The following is a 20,605-nucleotide window of genomic DNA, read 5'->3' as shown; positions in this document are numbered from 1 at the left end:
ATTATTACAGGATACCAAGGACCGAAGGCTGTGCAGAGAGAGCCTGGTAGTGACCCTGCATGCCCACACTAGCTGCTACGGTATGGACTACTGTGTGGTGAGGGCTGGTGCTTTGGCCGTAAGTACTACAGCAAACCTGTATGCCACGAGAGGCTGTCGATAAGTAAGTAGTTGCAGGCATCAGGCCTTTGTCAGGGCAATTTGAGCCATGATCCTTAAATCACTAAGAAGTGATGAAGATTGAGCAGGAGCTGCCGCTGTGGAACTGTGGAAGACACCATATGTGCATCACCTGGACCCGAAGGCAGCAGCAGAGGAATCCAATTCCCCCCCATTCTGGCTGGAGAGCGCAAAACTCACTGTACAGGAGGACCACTGAAGTACCTCCGATCACTCCTTAAGCAGGCTGCGTATGCTCAGGAGAGAGCTGCGTTCAGCCGACTCTCCGAACAGGACCTGGAGCAATGTGAGCACCTGTGGCCGGGACACTCGCTGGGACATTGGTAGCCTCCTCGCTGTTGGAGCAGGTAAGACTGGTTACGGGCCTATCAGGCCTCAGGGGGCACCCTTTGAGGTCACTGAGGTCACTGAGGCACCAAGACACCTTTGACTATTTTAGGAGTAGTCAGAGTGAACTCTTGAGTTACGGCCTACTAGTGAGAATTTCCTGGAATGCAGCCACCAGTGAATGAGGAATAAACCCTACCACAAACAAAAAGCGGTGGGATAGTGATTTGCTAGTGAAACACTAGAGCTTCGACCTCAAGGGGGAATGTGCTATTGTTTATATATGTTGCAACATTGTTTTGAATATGTAAAGTTAGAAATAAAATACCTTTTTAAATATAATATTTATTTGACTGGACAATGATTTATTGCCACCGATGTGTGCACTTTGATTTATGAGTTGTATTCACTGATCTGTATTCATACCAAACCTCTGCCTCCCTGCCCCCACTGCCCCCCTTTGCCCCATCCCCGAGGGAGCCTTGGACTGCCTGGCCATAGCTACCACTGAAAGTCAAGTACAGAAAGGGTACTTCCCCAGTTGCTCAGGATCCCTTTGTCATCAAGAGTAAAATGCCTCAAACCCAAAAGGTGAGCCCAGTAGCCCCTGCATACTCCATGACCCTCTGAAAAAGAATTCTGACAGTAATAGAGGGCAAAGTTATTCACAATGCTAACATCAGGTGTGCTCTGGATGCAGGGGAGTACTGTGGCTTGGGTTATCAATTCCAGCAGCATCCTGCTGTTCCTTGTGAATGACTAAGAGTACCACTGTTATGAGGTAGTTTCCATCCACTAGGAAAGGAAGAACCTCAGTCTTCACCTGACAGGGGACTTGTGATCAAGGGAAGGAGAGTTACTGGGACTGAGTGTATTGGGACTGAGATCACCCAATTGGAGCCAATTCTGCCTTTGCTATGACCGTCACCCCGTATCCACCCTGTGTGAAGGTATTGAGCAGCGGAATGTTCTCAAAGGACTGGTGCTGCTGCAACTAAGATTGCTTTTGGCCTGAGGCTGCAGAGTTTGCCCCATCTCTGAAATTGGTTCCCCTGAAAGGTGGGTTGTGGTGATTAGAATGTACATAGGTCATAATAGGAATGGAATATGGGAATAGACTGGAAAGTGTTGGGGGAAATTGCTGTGGGCGGTTGCTGGTGGGTGTTGGGCCAGCATTGCTCCTCACTTCGAACCGTAACTTGAATAATAAAGATAAGGTTGAATCCGTACTTATGAGTTCATCGTTCCTCAAAATGGCAACCAGGCAGGCAGTAGCAGTGTCGGTGTAATTGCCGGACCCTCGGATGACGGAAGGTGGAAGAAAAGTGACAGGGAGTGCTGATCCGATTGTTCCTGACATCAGCAGCAAATTGCTTTTCTGGTCTTTTGGTGATGTAACTCTTTTGCGGTGAGGAAAGAAATGCTGGTTCCTGTGTGCGGGATAGAAGCCGTGCACATATGGCAACTGTAATTGGCACCACGTAAGAAAGTTGCACGTATATGGTGAATGCTGGTTCATGTGTGCATGAAGAAGGCCGCACACATACTGTAACTGTATTTGGCACTGTGCGAGTGTGCGCGTGCAGGGTGTGAAGCTCACGCGCATACCGCCGATGAAACCAGATTCGCGCGATTCTATGAGTGTTGTGGTTTCCGAACATAGACGTCTAGGTAGGAGTATGCCCAACTTCCTATTGAAAGCACATTAGGCAGCGTTACATTAATCACACGGTGATAGGCACACCTTTATGCCTATCAAGTGCATAGCGGGCCATTCCAGTACAATTACTTGAAAAGGAGTCTTGTTGAATACATTATGCCACAGACATAGGCACACCCATTTGGGGCCTGTCAACTTCTTACTGGATCAGCAATAAGAGGGACTGGGAGGTTGATGGTTCAGTGTACAGTCTCCCAATTGACTTGTAATGCAATTAATGTGTCCACTGTTCCAGTCCCTGTATGACGAGGGATGGGCTACCGTTCTGTTCCTTTTTTTGGTCTTGGTCTCAGTCCTATCATTTCGATATATTAAATAAAATTGCCTTATTGGGGCTGAGAACTAATTTTAATATATTACTCTCCTGCCAGGAATAGTGCCTGACCTTGACACTTTCTAGTGAGTGCTCATCACTACGGCAGTCACTTAAAAGATCTCTGGCAAAGAGCCCCCTAACGGGGAGCCCGTCAGACATTGCAGCGCCGGTCTGACGAGGAGCTACCGGATGATGAAGCATGACATCCTTTCAGGATATGTGAGGGCTCTTTCTCCTGAACATTAACGCTCCCTAGTCATATCTTTCCCTGGAACAGTGTACACATTAATTGCATAACTGCTTACTGGAGCCTCCTAAGTCCCAGTTGACTGTGCTATCTTATAGACTGCATCTGTAGTTAATTTTCTTTCAAACATTAATAGGAGGAGTTTTTTCTTTTTCTTTTCCTGAATAATTTATTTTACATTGGGTACTTGTGCATTTATTTTCTAAAGTGTTCATCGATTTGTGCGGGTTGTAATTGGTGTGTGAGTGAAAATATGTCCAGTATTTAACCTCCACCTTTTTTCTTAGCTGAGCCAGGAGATCCTCCTATTCAATGGGAGTTATGGTTAGATTTATTCAAAGCATATGTGGAGGTATTGGAGGATGGTGAGTGTACACCTGAGAGAGATTTATCTTTACTTAAACATCGACTGCGGGCTATTGGATTGAGAGAGTTTAAAAATCTTCCGCCTGTAGATAATGTTAATAAAGACGATGTATACAAATGTGCTTTGAAATAATTACAGGAGAGGTATGGCAGGAAGATTAACATTGTCATGGAGAGATATAAGTTTGACTACAGAGAAGCAAGAGCAAGAGGATGAATCTATTGACCAGTATATGACAGTGCTAAGAGGACTTGCGGTTACTTGTGCTTTTGGGAACATTACATATGACCAGGTTTTAAGGGACCAGTTATTGATGAAGACCAAGTTTTAAAAAATACAGGAGAAATGATGGTCTTCAGGAGAATTATACTTGAAAACAGCAATAGTGGTGGTAAGAATTATTGAAGTAACAGAGAGTTGTATACAAGTCATGAGGAAAGAAAATAAGGACAATTGTACAGTATGTGTTGTGGGATGTGAAAGGGATAGTAAGGGAAAAAAAAGAGTTGTGGTTTGTTGTGCCAGTGGAAGTAACAAAATTGGCACGACAGAGAATGCCAAAGCTTTAGTGTGTTTTAGGTGCAATGCTAGTACGCATGTGGCAAATATTAAAGGATGTCCTGCTATTGGCAAGATGTGTAATGCATGTAAGAAAAAGGGACTTTTTTCACGGGTTTGTAAAGGTTTTGGAAAAAAAGTTTATTGTATTGCGGAAGGTTTTGATGATGATGAACTTGAAATTGGTATGGAAAATGTGATGTTAAGTATACAGAATGGCAACATCAAAGGGAAAAGTCTTCAGGTACCCAAGTGTTGGTTAAGTATTGATGGCATGCAGGTGGAAGCTATGGTGGATTTGTGTGCATCGTATACCATAATGGGAAAACATTATTTGACCAGTTGTGGCCTGGCAGCATAAAGCATAAAAACAAGTCCATGTAGTTACTCTGGTCATAACATTTTTATAGTAGGTAAAATTTGAACAGAGTTTGAATTTGTTGGGAGGAAATGTTCAGGAGATATACTTATTGCTTAAAAAGGGACTACGATTTTGGGTTGGCCACATATATCAGAACTTGGATTGAAATTGGACCCTATTGCTAGTCCGCCTGTGTATGCTGTGGGCGAATGTAGTTTACAGAGTGTAAATGATTTGTATTCTGATTTAAAGAAGGCATTTCCAACAGTTTCTACTAGTCAGTTAGGTAGTATGAAGAATTTTCAAAATACTATTGTTTTAAAAGAAAATTACATACCTGTAAGATAGAAGTTAAGGAATGTTCCGTTTAACTATAGAAGGAAACTAACATACATGTTATGTGACCTAAAGCTCTGATTAGGTATCTCCGATTGCAATTACAGTGAAATTGAGTGGGGATCTCAGACTCTGCATGGATTTACGATCACTCAATGATGCTATTTGGGTTGATGCATTTCCATTGCCAAATTTACAGGAATTTATTTCATCCATTGGCGAAGCCACAGTGTTATCAACAATTGGCTTAGCCAATGCTTACCATCAGATACATTTGAATCTGGATAATAAACATTGTACAGCTTTTATAACACCAGGAGGGATGTTTCAGTATAGAAGGATGCCATTTGGGTTGGCTAGTGCATCAGCTGTTTTCCAAAAAGAATAATCCAAAGTGCTTTCTAACATAAATAGTGCAAAAGTGTTTCAAGATGATATATTAATATTTGGAAAGGATAAGATTGAGCATGATTGCATTTTGAAGACAGTTTTGCAAGCATTAAAGGACAACGGGGTAATGGTGAATGAACAAAAATGTAAATTTGGAAAAAAACAAGTGGAATATTTAGGTCATGTTATTTCAAAGGAAGGCATTCGACCTAGATCAGCCGTGTAAAAGCTATTTGGGAAGCTTCAGTGCTTAACTGTAAGGAACAATTACTATCTTTTTTAGGTCTGACGGAATTGTATTCATGATTTGTGTAAACTTTTGCTGGAAATAAGAACATAGTGTAGAATTTGCAGCTATAAAAGAAGAAATTGTGAAATCATCTTGTTTAAGATCACTTGATGAAGGTGCAGAATGTATATTATATGTGGATGCTTGTAGGTGTGGAATCGGTGTGGTATTGTGTCAACAGAGGAACGGAAGTTTGTGCGTTGTTGCAAATGCATCCCTCACTTTGTCTCATACTGAAAGGATTTATTCTGTAATCGAAAGGGAATTGTTAGCTGCTACTTGGGCTGTGCAAAGGTTTATGATGTATATATGGGAGTGTAAATTCAAAATTTGCAAGGACCATAAACCATTGGCAAACATTTTGAGTTCAGGGGATGGAAAAAAAATCTTACTCTGCGGTTAGCAAGACCTGCTTCAAAACTACAAACGTATCATTACGAGATTTTGCATCTTCAAGGAAAGAATAATTGTGTGGTGGACTGGTTGTCTCGGTTAACTTTGAATAATGAAAGCGTTGAGGAGGTTGATGATAGTGAACGTGATGTGGCATTTACTTATGATGATGTGATATTTGTGCAAAATGATAAAATGAAGTTGGAGAAATCTGAGGAAAAGTGGATGAAGCAACTGCGGAAAGATGAGATATTATTCAAGGTAAAGGAATTCCTCATGAAGGGATGGCCAGCAGAACAGCAGTTGCAAGGTGAATGTGGTACATACTGGAAAGTTAAGGATGTAATATCAGTGTCTAATGGGATTATTTTGAGGGGTGACAAAATAGTACCTCCTTATGGATTGCGAGGAACCATTGTTAGGTTGGGGCATGAAGGACATGGGGGTATGGCAATTACCAGGATGAGAATAAAGGAAAATGTTTGGTGGCCAGGATGGTATGGTGGACCGTTGGGTAAGAGAGTGCAGTATGTAGAAGTTAAGTGATAAGACTATCAAACATTTGGTAGTACCGTTATAAATGGTTGAATTGCCTGAAGGGCTGTGGTGGAAGGTGGCAATTGATTTCATGGGACCATTTGTCACCTTACCTTGTAAGGAATCATATGCTATTATCCTGATTGATTATTTTTCCAAATTGCAAATTCACATGGTTAGCAATGTAACCACAGATACTGTGATTGAATTCTTGGAAGCTTTATTTGCCAGGGAAGCCATTCCTGAAACTCTTGTTTGGAAAGAGTTGTGGGTGAACCATGTGAGGGTGGTGTTGTATCATCCAGGAGGTAATGGTCAGGCTGAAAGGTTTAACAGGGTAATTAAGGAGGCAATACAGTTAGCATTATCATCCAATTTATCATGGAAAGAAGCTATCCAAAGTATGCTATTATCTTACAGAATTACACGCCATTCTGTAACAGGGAAGACACCATTTGAGCTATTCCTTGGTGGTTGAACAATAAAAGGCAAAAAAGAGACGTTTACTAAGGACTATAATTTTATGAGGAAACAAGTACAGGAGTACCAACGTAGAGTGTTGAATAGAATTAATGATGCGGGGTCCATGACTTCACATGATAGTTGGGCAGTACGTACGTGTGAGGAATCCTGGGTTAATAAGTAAAGGAGCTGCTTGGTGGTCGGGTCCTATAAAGATTGTGAAGGTTTTGGATGGTGCTGTCAAGCTTGAAGATAGGAGGATACTTAATTTGCGGTATGTGAGTCTGTGTAAAGAGATTAACATACATGAGGGGGAAGAGTACAGCAGACAGGATGATGTTAATGGGTATTTATTGGGAAATTATTCTATGTTGCAATCAGATGTGGTGCATTCAGATAGTGGTGGCGATGTCAGGTCTGGTAAAGGATGTGTGCCTATTTGCAAAAGTCAGAGAGAAAAACAAATTACCGAAGTACCTTAACTAATTTGTAATGGAAGGTTATTCATTCCATTTTTTGATAATGCTGTTGTATTGTGGTTATCCAGAAACATACGTAGTGGGAAAAAAAATGTTTTGTTTTGTTGTTTTAAAAAAATAATTATTGTTGAGTGGGAAGAAGTGTGGTGATTAGAATGTACAGAGATCATTATAGGAATGGAATATGGGAATAGAATGGTTCGGAGAGAGCATTGGGGGCAGTTGCTGTGGGCGGTTGCTGGTGCGTGTCGTGCCGGCATTGCTCCTTACTTCGAACCGTAACTTTAACTTGAACTTACAAGTTCATTGTTCTTCACATGGTTCTAGATCTAGGACGCTGGATGGCACCCATTGACTTTGCAATGTCTTTTTTGTTTTTTTAATCAGAAACCATAGGGCAAAGAGCTGCTCACCATCAAAGGCACATTAAGTTGTTCCTTTCCACCTATGGCTATAAAATGGAGATCTGGAATCAATTGTGTCAGCATAGCAGGATGCCAGAGTTTTGCAATCCCCCCACTATGAGTGGCTGAAGACAGCCCTTTCTGAGACAAAAGGGAAGACTGAGGAAAATCTCCTGTGGCCAATCAGAGCCAACTCATTTTTTGATTTTGAGAGCTGAGGAGGTCCCATGGTATTCAAAAATAAATTTGCTTGGATGTTTCATGTAGATTTGTCAAATGGTGTCAAATGATGCCAAAGGTATTAGGGAAAATAAATGTCTTTCCTATAACTATACCAGCACTATTGCATGCTGGTGGAGTATGGAGATAGATAGATAGATAGATAGATAGATAGATAGATAGATAGATAGATAGATAGATAGATAGATAGATAGATAGATAGATAGATAGATAGATAGATAGATAGATAGATAGATAGATAGATAGATAGATAGATAGACTGTTCTGGATGCATTAGGGCAAGCAATTGAGCCTTTGGTTCAGATGATTATCTTAGATCTAATTTCACTCAAATTTCAAAAATGTATTTAACAAGATTTTTTTCTGCTGCAATGTACTTGTCGTATTTATTAATATCTACATTTTTAAAATGTTTCTGTTAATTCAGGAGCAAATGTAAACATTAAAGATCAATGTGGAAGAAATTTTCTGCATTTGACTGTATTGCAGCCTGGAGGATTCAAACACCTAAATAATGACTTCTTACAGGTACGTATTATTCACTGTATTTAAAATAGATATAGGAGTTTATTTTCTGATGGAAATATACAAACATTATTCAAGTGAACTAAACAAATGTCCATGTTCCTGCTAACTTTCCCTTTTAGCCTACACTTTTTCTTCAAGCTGATTCTTGTCTTATTATCTCTGCTAGTTCAGTTACGTTTTCTTCTGCATTAAGCCATGAGGGTTCTAGTCACAGAAATAGTTAGCTTAGAAGTAGTGAAGCAACTATCCTCTCTTTCCTGTATCCTTTGTGTGAACCTACCATTGAAGCCTGCAGCTGGCTTTCTCTGCTATCCCAGCCTCAAGGGATATTAGGTTTGAAATCTAGTTAGAAATATTAATGTCACATAAGCACTGAAGATAATCTTTAGGTAGGGCGTATGAAATAATTTAACTTGAAGCTTTTTTGATGGAAGCCTGCAGATAGGGTATATATCCATATTATACTCTGAAGAACAAGCCTTTTCAACCTCATGTAAAACATATGGACTTTTCAGCGTGTTACCTGTTTAGGTACAATAGTTAAAACATTTTCACCATTTTTGTTCCTAAAATTGAACTTTATGTAGGTAAGCAAATGATCACTGTACAATTACTGTTGACATACTAAAGAAGCAATATTTGTTTCTTCACAACAGAGAATGTATAGCTCTTGACTGGCCATAAGGTCTCAACTTTTTCAGAAGGCAAAGTATCAGATGTCCAGCGTACAACATGAGGGGAACATGACTTATTGAATTACAGTTGGTTCCTAGGACACTTCTTCAGCCCTAACAGCTCCTTTTTGCAAATGCTCTGATTCATGCAAAATGCACATGGAGCACCTTCAAAATGTCAATGAGTATAACTGTCCTCTGCAAAGTCACAATTTCTTCTTTCTCTACAATCGTGTGCACTCTCCATAAGGAAAGCAGTCAGCACTTCGACCAATCAATCAGTCAATGGCATTTGTAAAGAGCATGGCTGCTTTACTGAAGCGTCTAAGCGCTCAAAGGCAGAGACTGAGAACGACAGCGTGATTTATCTGACTTCTTTTGGTCAAAGAGCCAGGTTTTTTATTCCCTCCTAAAGCAGTGTTTAGACTTGGCCATTTGAAGTCTGAATGTCAAAGAATCCCTGAGATTCACTGTTAGTACCAAAAAAGACCTCCCACCATGACAGACTTTAGCGAACCTAGGGATCTGCATAAGTCAAAGGTGGTCAGATCGCAGGGATCTCACCAGATGGTACCTGCAAAGTCTGTTTCTCAAATAACTAGGACCATTGCCCTCCAGTCTCTAAAAGCTAAAGTGATGGCCTTAAGGTTTCGTCAAAAAGGGACCTGCGGTATTAGCCCAGTAGCCACATTTTGCATGATCTGCAGTCAATAGATCAGGAAAGCCAGAAAAGACCCAGATAGAGGCTGTTAGCATAATCCAGAGAAGGTGTCACGAGACCTGGTCTACAGTTTTTTGAGTCTCATCCTGGAGCAGGTGTAGGAGCTTCCTCACTGATTGAAGCTTCATAAAGCAGTTTAATGTGATCTGTTTAATCTGGGTGACAAAGGAGAGGTCAGAATCAAACACAATGCATAGATTTTTCTCCATTCAGGCAAGCACTGGGAGTGGGTTCAATTCAGCTAGCCACCAAAAATTGGCAGGTAGAGGGGCTATTTGGGTGAAGAAGAGGACCCCTGTTTTATTTGTATTCAGTTTTAAATAATTGGTGTCTATCCAGTTAGCTATACCTTTTAAACACTCCTTAAATTTAAGGAAGGCCACTTCTAAATGTTCTCAGAACAGCAGTTGCGTGTTATCTGCATGGGAGACTACCTTCACTCCCCACGTTTCAATAAGGGTGGCCAAAGGGGCCAAGAAGAAGCAAAAAAGGAAAGGACTGAGTGCTGATCCCTGAGGCACACCACAGACCAGGTGTTTAGGAGAGGATGAAAAGGAATGGAGGAAGACCCACTGCAAGATCTCTTCCAAAAAAGATTGGATCCAAGCCAGGACTATGCCAATAAAACCACAAGCACTTGATCTGTTCAGCAAGCTGGAGTGAGCCACTGTGTTGAACGTGGCCGACAGGTCAAGCAATATGACCATAGCAGAGGCTCCCCATCTAAAGTTTCTCTTACAGACTCAAACACTTCATGAAGAGCTGTTTCAGTACTGAATCCAGCCCAAAAGCCTTACTGAGTGTCATGTAACTGGCCATTTGCCTCAAAAAAGGATGAAAGTTAATGATTTACCTGTTTCTCGAGGAAGGCCTAAAGTTTCTGAGCACACTCAGTTCCGCATTTGGCTTCTTTAGGAGTGGCAGAAAGAACGCCTGTTTTCATATTAAGAGAGGGTCTCACAGATTGCACAACCAGTCTAAAGATATTAGGGGGACAAGGGCCCTCAGGAGAGCCTTATTTACACTTCAGTAGTTCTTCCGGAGAGTCATCTCTAGATATTAAGCAGAATTCAGGGATCACAGGTATGTGACTAGCAGGTTGCATCAAAGAGTCACTTGAGCTGACGTCCCTGAGAAAGGGGAGTAAAGCTTTTGGATTTCTTCACCGAAAAGTAAAAAACCCTGGTACAAAGATCAGGAGAGGGTTGTAAGCTACATCAGGGGAGATTAGGGTCTCAACAATGTTAAAAAGTCCCTAGTAGAACTGGCGGCTGTCTCGATACGTGATGAGAAGTGCTCTCTCATAGTGGTGCGAGTGAGTTTATGGAAATTTCTGAGATCCGTCTTATATAACTGCTTCTTAACTGGGCTTTGAACCCTTTGTGCTTGGCACCCAGCAAAATGCCCTTAGAGCAGCCTTTCTGTCCCAGAGTTTGACACACAATTCTCTCCAAATATTTATCTCAGGCAGATATGAATTTCCCCACCCCCCCCCCCGCAAGAAGGCAAGCCTTATTTTCTTTTTTGCATTCGCCCACCTCTGATAGTACACCAAGTATTGAAAGTGATTGGTGATGACCCTTGATTGAATCACACAAAATGTCATTATTTTATCACCTTAAACTGTTGGTGAAATGTCAGAGTTCATGTTCTAGGGATATGGTTTTGGGGGAAAAGCTATTACACAGTATATTTTATTGAAAATCAGAAGCTGGCCTCCGAAAAATTGGGACGGTTAGAAGTGAATAGTGAAGTTTGGGTGTGAGTATCAGGAAACCACACTGACTTGTGAATAGTCTCTTTATTAAGCAGTGCACCTATACTTCAGCAGACTATATTAAACAATTTCAGACATGGATAAGCAATAGATGTAATGTAAATATAAGGCCAGATGTACAAAAACTCAATTTGCTAAAGTATTGTTAGTTGCACATTGACTTATTGTGAATAGAATAAACATTTGGAAGGGGTTGCAGATCGACCTGTCTAATGAATATTAATTCACAATTTGTGACCACCAGTGATTTGCTGCAAACATTTGTGACCTGCAAGGGACAGCAGACCACCAATCTTGTGTTTGCATTGCCAAACAGGATTTTTTTTTTAAGCAGATCGAGTTCCTTACAGGAGGTAGGGCTGTTTTGAAGTTTGGGAAAACATCAAAGAGAGCATCCTCTGGACCACTGTCTACTCCACTGATGCTGCCAACATGATTCGCAAAAGGGAAGGGGTCTCAAGTGGACAGTAATTGGTCAATGGTTTGCGACCCTAATTGTGAAAAAAAAAACATTGATACATACCATAACCAATCTCAATTTCGAAGGAATATCCTAATCATGCTGATTCGAAATTACAGTTTGCATGGGTGGCAACCCCCATTTTACGAGTAAGAATGACATTTTGTTTTGTTCATTAGGAAAAGGCATGTTGCTGTTCAGACTCAGTAATTTTGTAAATGGCAGGTTTTGCAAACACAAAATAGCTTCAAAGATCTGACCCCCTACTGGTTCTGATAATTCTCCTCTACTGAATTATGTATAAACTGCAACACGAAGCTTATAGCTTTTTCCAAATGAAAGTTAGGAAAAACATTTCCCCATTTTTTCTATTGGACATTGTTTGGTTCTTTGTACGTTTTCGTCCTCAAATCAAAGTTCTTCATTTGTGTTTTCATAATATCTTTTTGCATTTTGAATACCTAGGTGTGAACCTTTCACATTTTTTTAAGTTCTAAATATGTTGATGTTTGTGACATAGCTCTTGCTGATTAAGCTGAGCAGTCAACGGTGAACTGGAGCTGCCTTACATAAGCCAGTTTACCTTTGCTTGCTCTTCATGTCAAGACTGTGACTTCTTTCTTTACTAGTTTAACACCAGTTTCTACAAGATGGCTTCTTAAATAATAACAATATCAATATCGAACTAGAAACGTTATATTTTCCATATACTTGTACTATGATAGTCTCTTTATATTTTTTTGCTGAGATGACCAAGATAAATTGATAAAAGTTCAGAACGAAGTATTGTTTAAAAACATACAGATTTATATCTTAACTCTTTCATGTAGGCACATTAAGCTACTTCATTTTCCAACCACATTAGCTTCCTTTTTTGTACAGCACAAAATCTATGAAATGGCCATTTCTAACACAGGCATACTGTCTCACAAATAGTTGGGCACTGATCATCATTTGTCAGTCCAATAGCTACTATTTCATTTAGTGATGTTTATTTTTGATTTTTGCATTTTATTTTTTAACAGTGGTCATGTCATCTCAAAAGAAAAATCTTACCATGATAAAAATAAGTAGTTGCTAATGTAGATTTTCCTAGTAATTTATGACGGAAAGTCTTAATTTTATTAAAGACACGGAGGCGAATATTATGCATTCTTTTCTTACTTTATTCTATACAGCAGCAGCAAGAACTACAGCTCGCAGAAGGACTAGCAACAGGCTAGCCAATGGGAGATAAAAAGAGTCAAACGTAGGACCAATAAGGGGACACCACGAACCATAGAGTCTACCCTTGACTGCAAGCAGCCCTCTTTTCTTGAGCGAGCAGACTAAACAGAGTTATAAAACAAAGGGTAAATAAGTCCTAAAATTGCCAAGGTGAGAGATACAGAGAAGAAGTCCTGAACATGGGCAACCAACCAAGAAAATGATGGAGTAAGATGGGGGTCCTGAAGATCCCGGATAGATGAATCCTGAAGTCCTGTTCTGACAAGAGTAGAATTGGACTAACTAGAACTATCCCGATGACGGAGGTAATGCAGGAGTCGCTGGGAGGGAAAGAAAAAATACATGTTAGTAGAAAACAGCGGAGGGATAATATTTGCCTCTGTGTCTTCAATAAAATTAAGACTTTCCGTCATAACTTACTAGGAAAATCTACATTTTATGTAAAGACCGGAGGCTCTATTATGCAAGTTTAAAGCATGTCAATAACCAAAGAAGTTGTAGTTCTAACACGTTTACAGTAAAAAAGTCCTAAAAACAGTATTGTTATACCAATCGGCCGACCTGAGAATGTCCTCCAAACTGGAAGCTAGTGAGAAAGCCTTAGAAGCCATGGCTCCCCTAGTAGAATGGGCCCCGAAAATTGAAACATCAATACCCGCTAGGGACATAACCCATTTAACCCAACAGGCCAAGGTGGCTGAAGAAACTGGTTTGTGGGGCTTACGAAAGGAGATTAACAGTTGATTGGACGAGGACATTCTCAGGTTATAGGTCCTTTTTTCATTCTCCTTTAAACAAAGACCCACACAGAGTTTTGGTTTGTCAGGGAAAAAGGGATAGAAAACAGAATGAAGATTGGTTTTGGTATGTTTGGAAATATGAAATAGAACACCTGTAGGCATGAACTGGCGGGAAGACACGTATAGATTTAACATCGGAAAATCGTTTTATGGAAATCAAGCACAACAACATTGTGAGTTTGGCAGAAAGCATTTTCAGAGAAAAGACTGAATTATCCGACCAATTAAGGAACAAATTCAACACTAGAGAAACATCCCAAATATGGGAATACTTGGAGGATGGAGGTTTGGTCAATTTGACTCCCTTCAAGAGTCGACAGATTAAAGGATGTTCCCCAATTGGTCTACCATCGAAATAACAGTGGTGCATAGAAATGGCAGATCTATAGAGGTTTATGGTTCGATAAGACTTACCTGCACTAGCTTGCGCGGCTAAAAAGTTAATAATTAGATTTAGATCCACTGAAAAGGGATCAGCACATTTTCCCACACACCAGCCTGACCAAAGAGCCCATGCTGATCTGTAGGCTCGCCTTGTGCCAGGAGCCCAGGCATTGCAAATGAGCTCTGAAGCCTCTGCCGAAATAGGGAAGACATGTTGGGGCAACCGGAGATCTTCCAAGCTGAAAGGGTTAATGAATCGCTGAGGATTAGATTGTGGGGAGATCCGAATGGGTGTAGAAGGAGAGAGGGGAACACTAGAAGGAGAATGGGAAAGTCCATAGTTAGTTCAAGGAGGGGAGGAAACCAGACCTGAGATTGCCAGAAGGGGACTACAAGGACCAGAAATGCCTTTTGACCTCTGACCTGGGCCAGCACCCTGTTGATTAAGATGAAAGGAGGGAAGGCGTAATTGAGCGATTGAGACCAATCTTGGAGGAAAGCATCCGTAGCGATGGCCAGAGGATCGGGCGCCAGCTGAAGAACAGTGGAAGTTCCGAATTGAGCCGTGACGCAAAGAGATCGATGTGAAAGGGACCCCATTTGTCCACGAGCTGTTGGAAAACTGACGGATGCAGCTTCCAATTGCTTGTATCCTTGAGATGACGGGAGTGCCAATCTGCTGTGGAATTCAAAGTGCCTGGGAGGTATTCGGCCAGAAGGGAGAATTTATGGGACAGACAAAATTCCCAAAGGCTCTTGGCTAGAAGAGCAAGGGGTCTGGATCTGGTGCCCCCAAGATGGTTGATTTACCGTACTGCGGATATGTTGTCCATGCGGAGAAGGATGTAGCACCGGGCCCTGTTTGTTTTAAAACTTTTGATCGCAAAAGAGCCTGCAAGAAGCTCTAAACAGTTTATATGCAATTTTTACTCCTCTATGGACCATATACTGCCAGTCGAGATCGAACCACAGCGGGCGCCCCACCCCGTGAGACTTGCATCTGATTCTAATACAAGATCGGGCACAGAGGGGAAGATGGATCTGCCATTCCAGGCCTCTAAATGGGATATCCACCACTGAATTTCCATCCGAGATTCGTTGTAGAGCGCGGTAATGGATCGGGCCTGGAAAAATGGCCTGGATTGAGGAGGAGAGAAGACCTACGACCTTTGCTAGGGACCTGAGAGAGATTTGGTCTTTTTGAAGCGTGAGAGAAAGTTCTCTTCTGATTGCGGAGACCTTGGCAGGAGGAAGGAGAAGAGTGGCTGAGACCAAGTCTATTTGGAACCCAAGAAATTCTATTTGTTGGGAAGGTACTCCATAGATTTTTCTTGGTTTATAAGCAAACCTAGGTCGGTGAAGAGAGAAGTCGTTGTTTGGAGGTGAGAGAGAAGGGTAGATGCATTCTGATGCATAATAAGAATGTTGTTGAGATAAATTATAAGTCTGATACCTAGGGACCTGAGATACGCAACAACGGGTTTCAACAGTTTCGTGAAACACCACGGTGCCGAAGAAAGGCCAAAAGGAAGGGAGGAAAACTGATAAGTTTTTGACCTCCATTGGAACTGCAAGAATTTCCTGTGAGCAGGATGGATAGGGATGGTGAGGTAAGCGTCTTGGAGATCTAATCTGACCAGGCAGTCATATTGAAGAAGAATTTCCCTGAGATGGAGAATAGTTTCCATTTTGAAGTGCCGGTACACCACTTATTGATTGAAAGTTTTGAGATTGATTACTGGTCTGAGTTTTTTGTTCTTCTTGTGAACGGGAAAAAGAGAACTGATAAAACAGGAGGAATCGGGAAGGCAAGGCTGGATTGCATTTTTGTCCAAGAGCGATTGAATTTCTGAAGAAATGAGAGAGGACTTTGCAAGAGAAAATCTTGGAGGAGGGGGAAGAAGGGACTGAAAAGGAGGGCAGAAGAGCTCGATATAATAACCTTGCACTGTGCTTAGAACCCACGGGTCTGATGAAATTGACCTCCAGTTTGGTAGGAAATAACGTAACCGTCCGCCTACGGGAAGGCCAGAAATTAGGCTTACATTGTGTAGTGGCTGATCTGACGTAACATTTTCCACGGTTACGGAAGCCTCTTGATCGTTGCGGAGAAAACTGCGGCTAAAACTCCTGCGCGTAGGAATTGTAAGAGCCTCTTGCGCCCTGGTTTCGGTACGCACGGCCGGTAAAGCGGCTCCTGCCTCTAACGGCCCGTGCAAAAACACGCTGATTAAAAAACTTTTTTAGGGATTGTTGGGCCTTATCTAATGATGAAAAGGTGGATACATAGTGGCTGAGGTCTTTGATAAAAGCGTCGCCAAATAGTTTGCCGTCTGCCTGGATGCCAGGATCCAAAGTGGCCATATTAGCCAGTTTAGGATCCATTTTCAACAGAAGACCCTTTCGTCTCTCGTGGATAATTGCTGAATTGGCGTTACCTAATAGGCAGAAAGCTCTTTGAGTCCAAAGTGAGAGATCAGACGGATCAATTGGAGCATCCTCCAGTCTAGTTGCTTCTGCTAAATCAAAAATACGAGCCAAGGGCCCCACCACATCCAGAAGTTTGTCCTGGCAAGTCGTCCAGGCTTTATCCACCCCCTTGCGTGGGTCCTTGCCAAATTTTGTAAAAAAGGTAATGAGGGACTGATCGATAGTAGGAGTGACTGTTATGTTGGATTCTAAGGAGGGCCTAGGGCATTCTGATTTCAATTTCGCCTGTGTCTGTTTATCCAGAGGGAGACGCAGCCGGGATGAAATGTAATCTCCTACGTGGTCAGAAGGAAGCCACTCAGTAGAGTTAGGATGTGTATCAGAGCGGGATCAAACATAGGAATGCCCTCTGAATCAACTATGTTGGGCAAAGAATCACTCAGAGAAAGTTTAGAGCGTTTAGAGGGAGGCGAGGATGGAGGAAAGATGTCATCAGGATTGTCAGATTGAGACAAATCGTCCACATCCTCATCATCAGTGTCCAAAATGTTTGAGACAATAATCTTTTTTGGCACATCAATATGTTTTGATTTAAATTTGCATTTTAACTGCGAAGAAGAACACTTCTTTGTAATGTTCCCCTCCTTCACAGGAGGCCTGGGAGGAATCAAGTTCTCAGTCTGTTGTGAGGCAACCTCACTGTCCAATTGAGCACCTTTAGCAGGTTTGACCGAAGCCTGCTTATGTTTTCTGCCTTCCCCCGCAGAATGGGCCAGAGAATTGGACACCATGGACTTTACTTTGTTTTCAATGTTTTTAGACATTTTCTCCATGGATGCCTGTAAGGCATGTTTCACTGAGGATTGGATGAATATATTTAAATCCTGTTTGAAAACTTCCTCATCCTCGTTGATATCAGGCATGACTGGTGAATTATCAGAATCCATTGAAAGATAAGCAACTATTAAGTTCAATAAGAGTGTAACAGAAAACTAAAAACTGCTGAGAAAAAAGGTGTAAACTAGCAAGAAAATCCTGGAGTGGAAAGGGTTAATCAAGAAACACAGTCTCTTCTGGGGAAAGAAACCCTCCCCGAGGGCAGAGCAGAAACAGGAAGAGGAATTGTGATAAGCCACACCCTCAACTTTGTGCTCGGACCGCAAAGAAAGCTACGCGGTAAACCGAGCAGCTGAGAGGAGCCGGCAATAGGAAACGTCGCATAAAGAGAAAAACGGACCTCCCGCGAAGACAGACGCGCTAATAAAGGGCTGCGCGCTGACAAGAAAGAACGCGGCGGGAGACGGATTTAAAATGCGCAGCGGTTATAGGAGGTGAAGCTCGCGCGAGGCGACTTGAATGGGAAGGGGGGTGGTTGGTTTTAAGAAAACACAGAAGTGGCGAAAAACGGAACAGTATTAAATCATCACATTAAAACAATAATGTTTAAAAAACACTAAAGCAATGTACAAATATAATCATTAACACACTAAAGGAGAGACCATGAAAGAGTACTTATCTTGACTGCGAGCAGCAAGAAAAGAGGGCTGCTTTCAGTCAAGGGTAGACTCTATGGTTCGTGGTGTCCCCTTATTGGTCCTACGTTTGACTCTTTTTAACTCCCATTGGCTAGCCTGTTGCTAGTCCTTCTGGGAGCTGTAGGTCTTGACTGCTGCTGTATAAAATTAAGTAAGAAAAGAATGCATAATAGAGCCTCTGGTCTTGACATAAAATTAGTGTAGAACCTCTGCACATGTGCTGACCGAGCGTGTGAGACTACTACCTAGCTCAGTCCAGTGTCTGTGCACAGGTAGCCTGAAGTAGGAGGGACACTTCAGGGATTCATGCTGACCTGCCATAGGGCTTATAATGTATGTGGACATACTTAGTGTACATCTGTAATGATTACTCAAAAGCCTGTGTGCGTTTACTGATTTACAAATTATGGGTATTTCTCCATATGTAGGCCTGAGGAGAAAGGTCAGGTACCAATCTTAGGCTAAAAATGTACTTCCAAATTCACTTTTGTGATAACTGTACTCCTTTTGGCACTAGGATAATTGTTATATTTCCCTGGTTCAGCTCATGAGCAGATTGGACCAAGCTGAAATCTCTACTGACCAGCAGGAGGACGAAAGGCTTCCCCTCACAACAGTGCCAAACGCCAATGCTTGGCCTAGATCCTGAAAAGAAAAGGGTAGGGAGGAAATGTGCATTTGATAAATACCTCTTAACACTGCACCTGGCCTGTTCGATGTCAAAGCCCACAGAAACAAATGAGGATGGTCAGGCCTCTGAAAACAACTTCAAGCAGCAAAGTTGAAATGTCAGAAGATGCTGTGCGGAGTGTTGGGGCAGGCATGGAGTGATGATGTGGCACCAGAGGACTGCTCAGAGGTGCCTTCCTTCTAGAACTTTCCATCCTACTGAAAAGCCATGGTGTAAGTGAGAAACAGTTGAGAACTCAAAGGACATGGGAGTGACAACATAAATAAAATGCCCAGCCGGAAAGAATGCCACCTGACCCCACTCAAAAGCTGGACTTATGGACATTTGGACTCCAGCTGCCTCCCAGGGATTAGGAGTTTTTCTCCAGAGTCAGCCTTTTGTTCCCCTTGCACCCTCTGACGGACAGCAGAATGATGAACCTGGAGGAGGTCAATCCTCTTCCCTCTACATAAAAAGGGTGACCGCTCCAACTTGGTTAATCATCAGTTTATCACCCTGCTAGATTAGGAAGAAAAAGCATATGCCCTCATCCTTCTGGAGGATCTGGAAACCTGGGCTGCAGAAAAAAAAATCCCCATTTGTTCAATCTGAATTCAGGCCTGATTGCTCTACGATTAATAACATCATAGCACTGGCACATCTATCTCATTGAGTTGTAAGGAGCAAACAACCCCCACTGTTCTGCTGCTTCATCGACTGTAGTGCAGCCTTTGATAGGGTGGACCCGGACAGACTTTGCAGGAAGCTAAGGACATGGGGATTCCGCCAGCTCCTTAAGGCAATAGTATCCCTATACCAGGGGACCTGGGTCAGGGTAAAAAGAATTTCCACCACTGCAACAGTCAAGGTGCCAACCAACAATGGGCTCAAACTGGGCTGTGTGTTTGCCCCTCTCCTTTTTAACCTCTACACCGCTAACCTGAGAACTGCACTGGAGGACACCAGTTTAACAGCACCAAGGATGGGCACAGTGCGCTTTTTCCATTCTGCATTACACAGATAATATTGTAATCACGGATCACTCTAGAGTTGGCCTACAGAGAGCCCTTAACACCCTACACCACTACAATCAGGAGAACAAACTCAAGGTGAATCAGGGAAAAAAGAATGTGATCGTCTTTGGCAAATATTCACACAAAAACAAACTCACTGGCACGTAGGGGACTTACAAATTACAACAATATCAACTTATAATTATCTAGGCATCTGGTTCTCAGAAAGGGCCACACCGGCAGCTCACCTAAGGCATCTCAGAAACAAGTCAGCCAGTGTCATTCATAGCCTGTCATGTCTTAGCAATCAGTTACAAAGCCCAATTGCCGACCGAATGTTGAAAGTTCTAAGGGTAAAACTGATCCCTGTGCTTAGCTACACCCACTTGGCTTTCCCAGTTCTTTTGACATGCATCTCAAGAACTCTCAGATCACAGCATATAAGAAAGTCTTGTGTGCTGCCCAGCAGGCCAGAAGAACAAGGCTAAGTTTGGAGCTGGGTCTCAGTAGACCGGACCTTGCCATCAGGAGGACGTAATGAACTACTATATAAGGGTTCCGCAGGCCTCAGAGAACTCTCTCAAATCTTATCTCAAGACAGTGTTTGAAGGGGAGGGAACCCCATGGCAAACCCAGTCAGCCAAGGTAATTGGTTGTCTCAGTATTGTGTCTGTCAACCTAATCACCCAAGAAATTCCATACTCAGCCCGGAAAAAAGCTGTGAACAAACAGGTTATGCAAATCTCTTTTGAGCATGATATAGAAAGGCTATGGTCCAAT

The 20,605-nt window shown here is 42.1% G+C and overlaps 1 protein-coding gene across 1 annotated transcript in view; it reads left to right on the top strand.

Annotated features, from left to right (window-relative positions):
• TRPA1 (transient receptor potential cation channel subfamily A member 1) overlaps nt 1-20,605 on the top strand; it is a 1,042,932-nt gene that overhangs the window by 685,714 nt on the left and 336,613 nt on the right. The window contains exon 12 of the mRNA XM_069220348.1: nt 8,034-8,134. Coding sequence (XP_069076449.1) covers nt 8,034-8,134 — 101 coding nt within the window. The remainder of the gene's footprint in view (nt 1-8,033; nt 8,135-20,605) is intronic.

The sequence above is a fragment of the Pleurodeles waltl genome, chromosome 2_2 (assembly GCF_031143425.1).
Source record: "Pleurodeles waltl isolate 20211129_DDA chromosome 2_2, aPleWal1.hap1.20221129, whole genome shotgun sequence".
NCBI classification, from domain to species: domain Eukaryota; kingdom Metazoa; phylum Chordata; class Amphibia; order Caudata; family Salamandridae; genus Pleurodeles; species Pleurodeles waltl.
The sequence above is the reverse complement of the archived record's forward strand: the minus strand, read 5'-3'. Positions and strand labels throughout refer to the sequence as shown.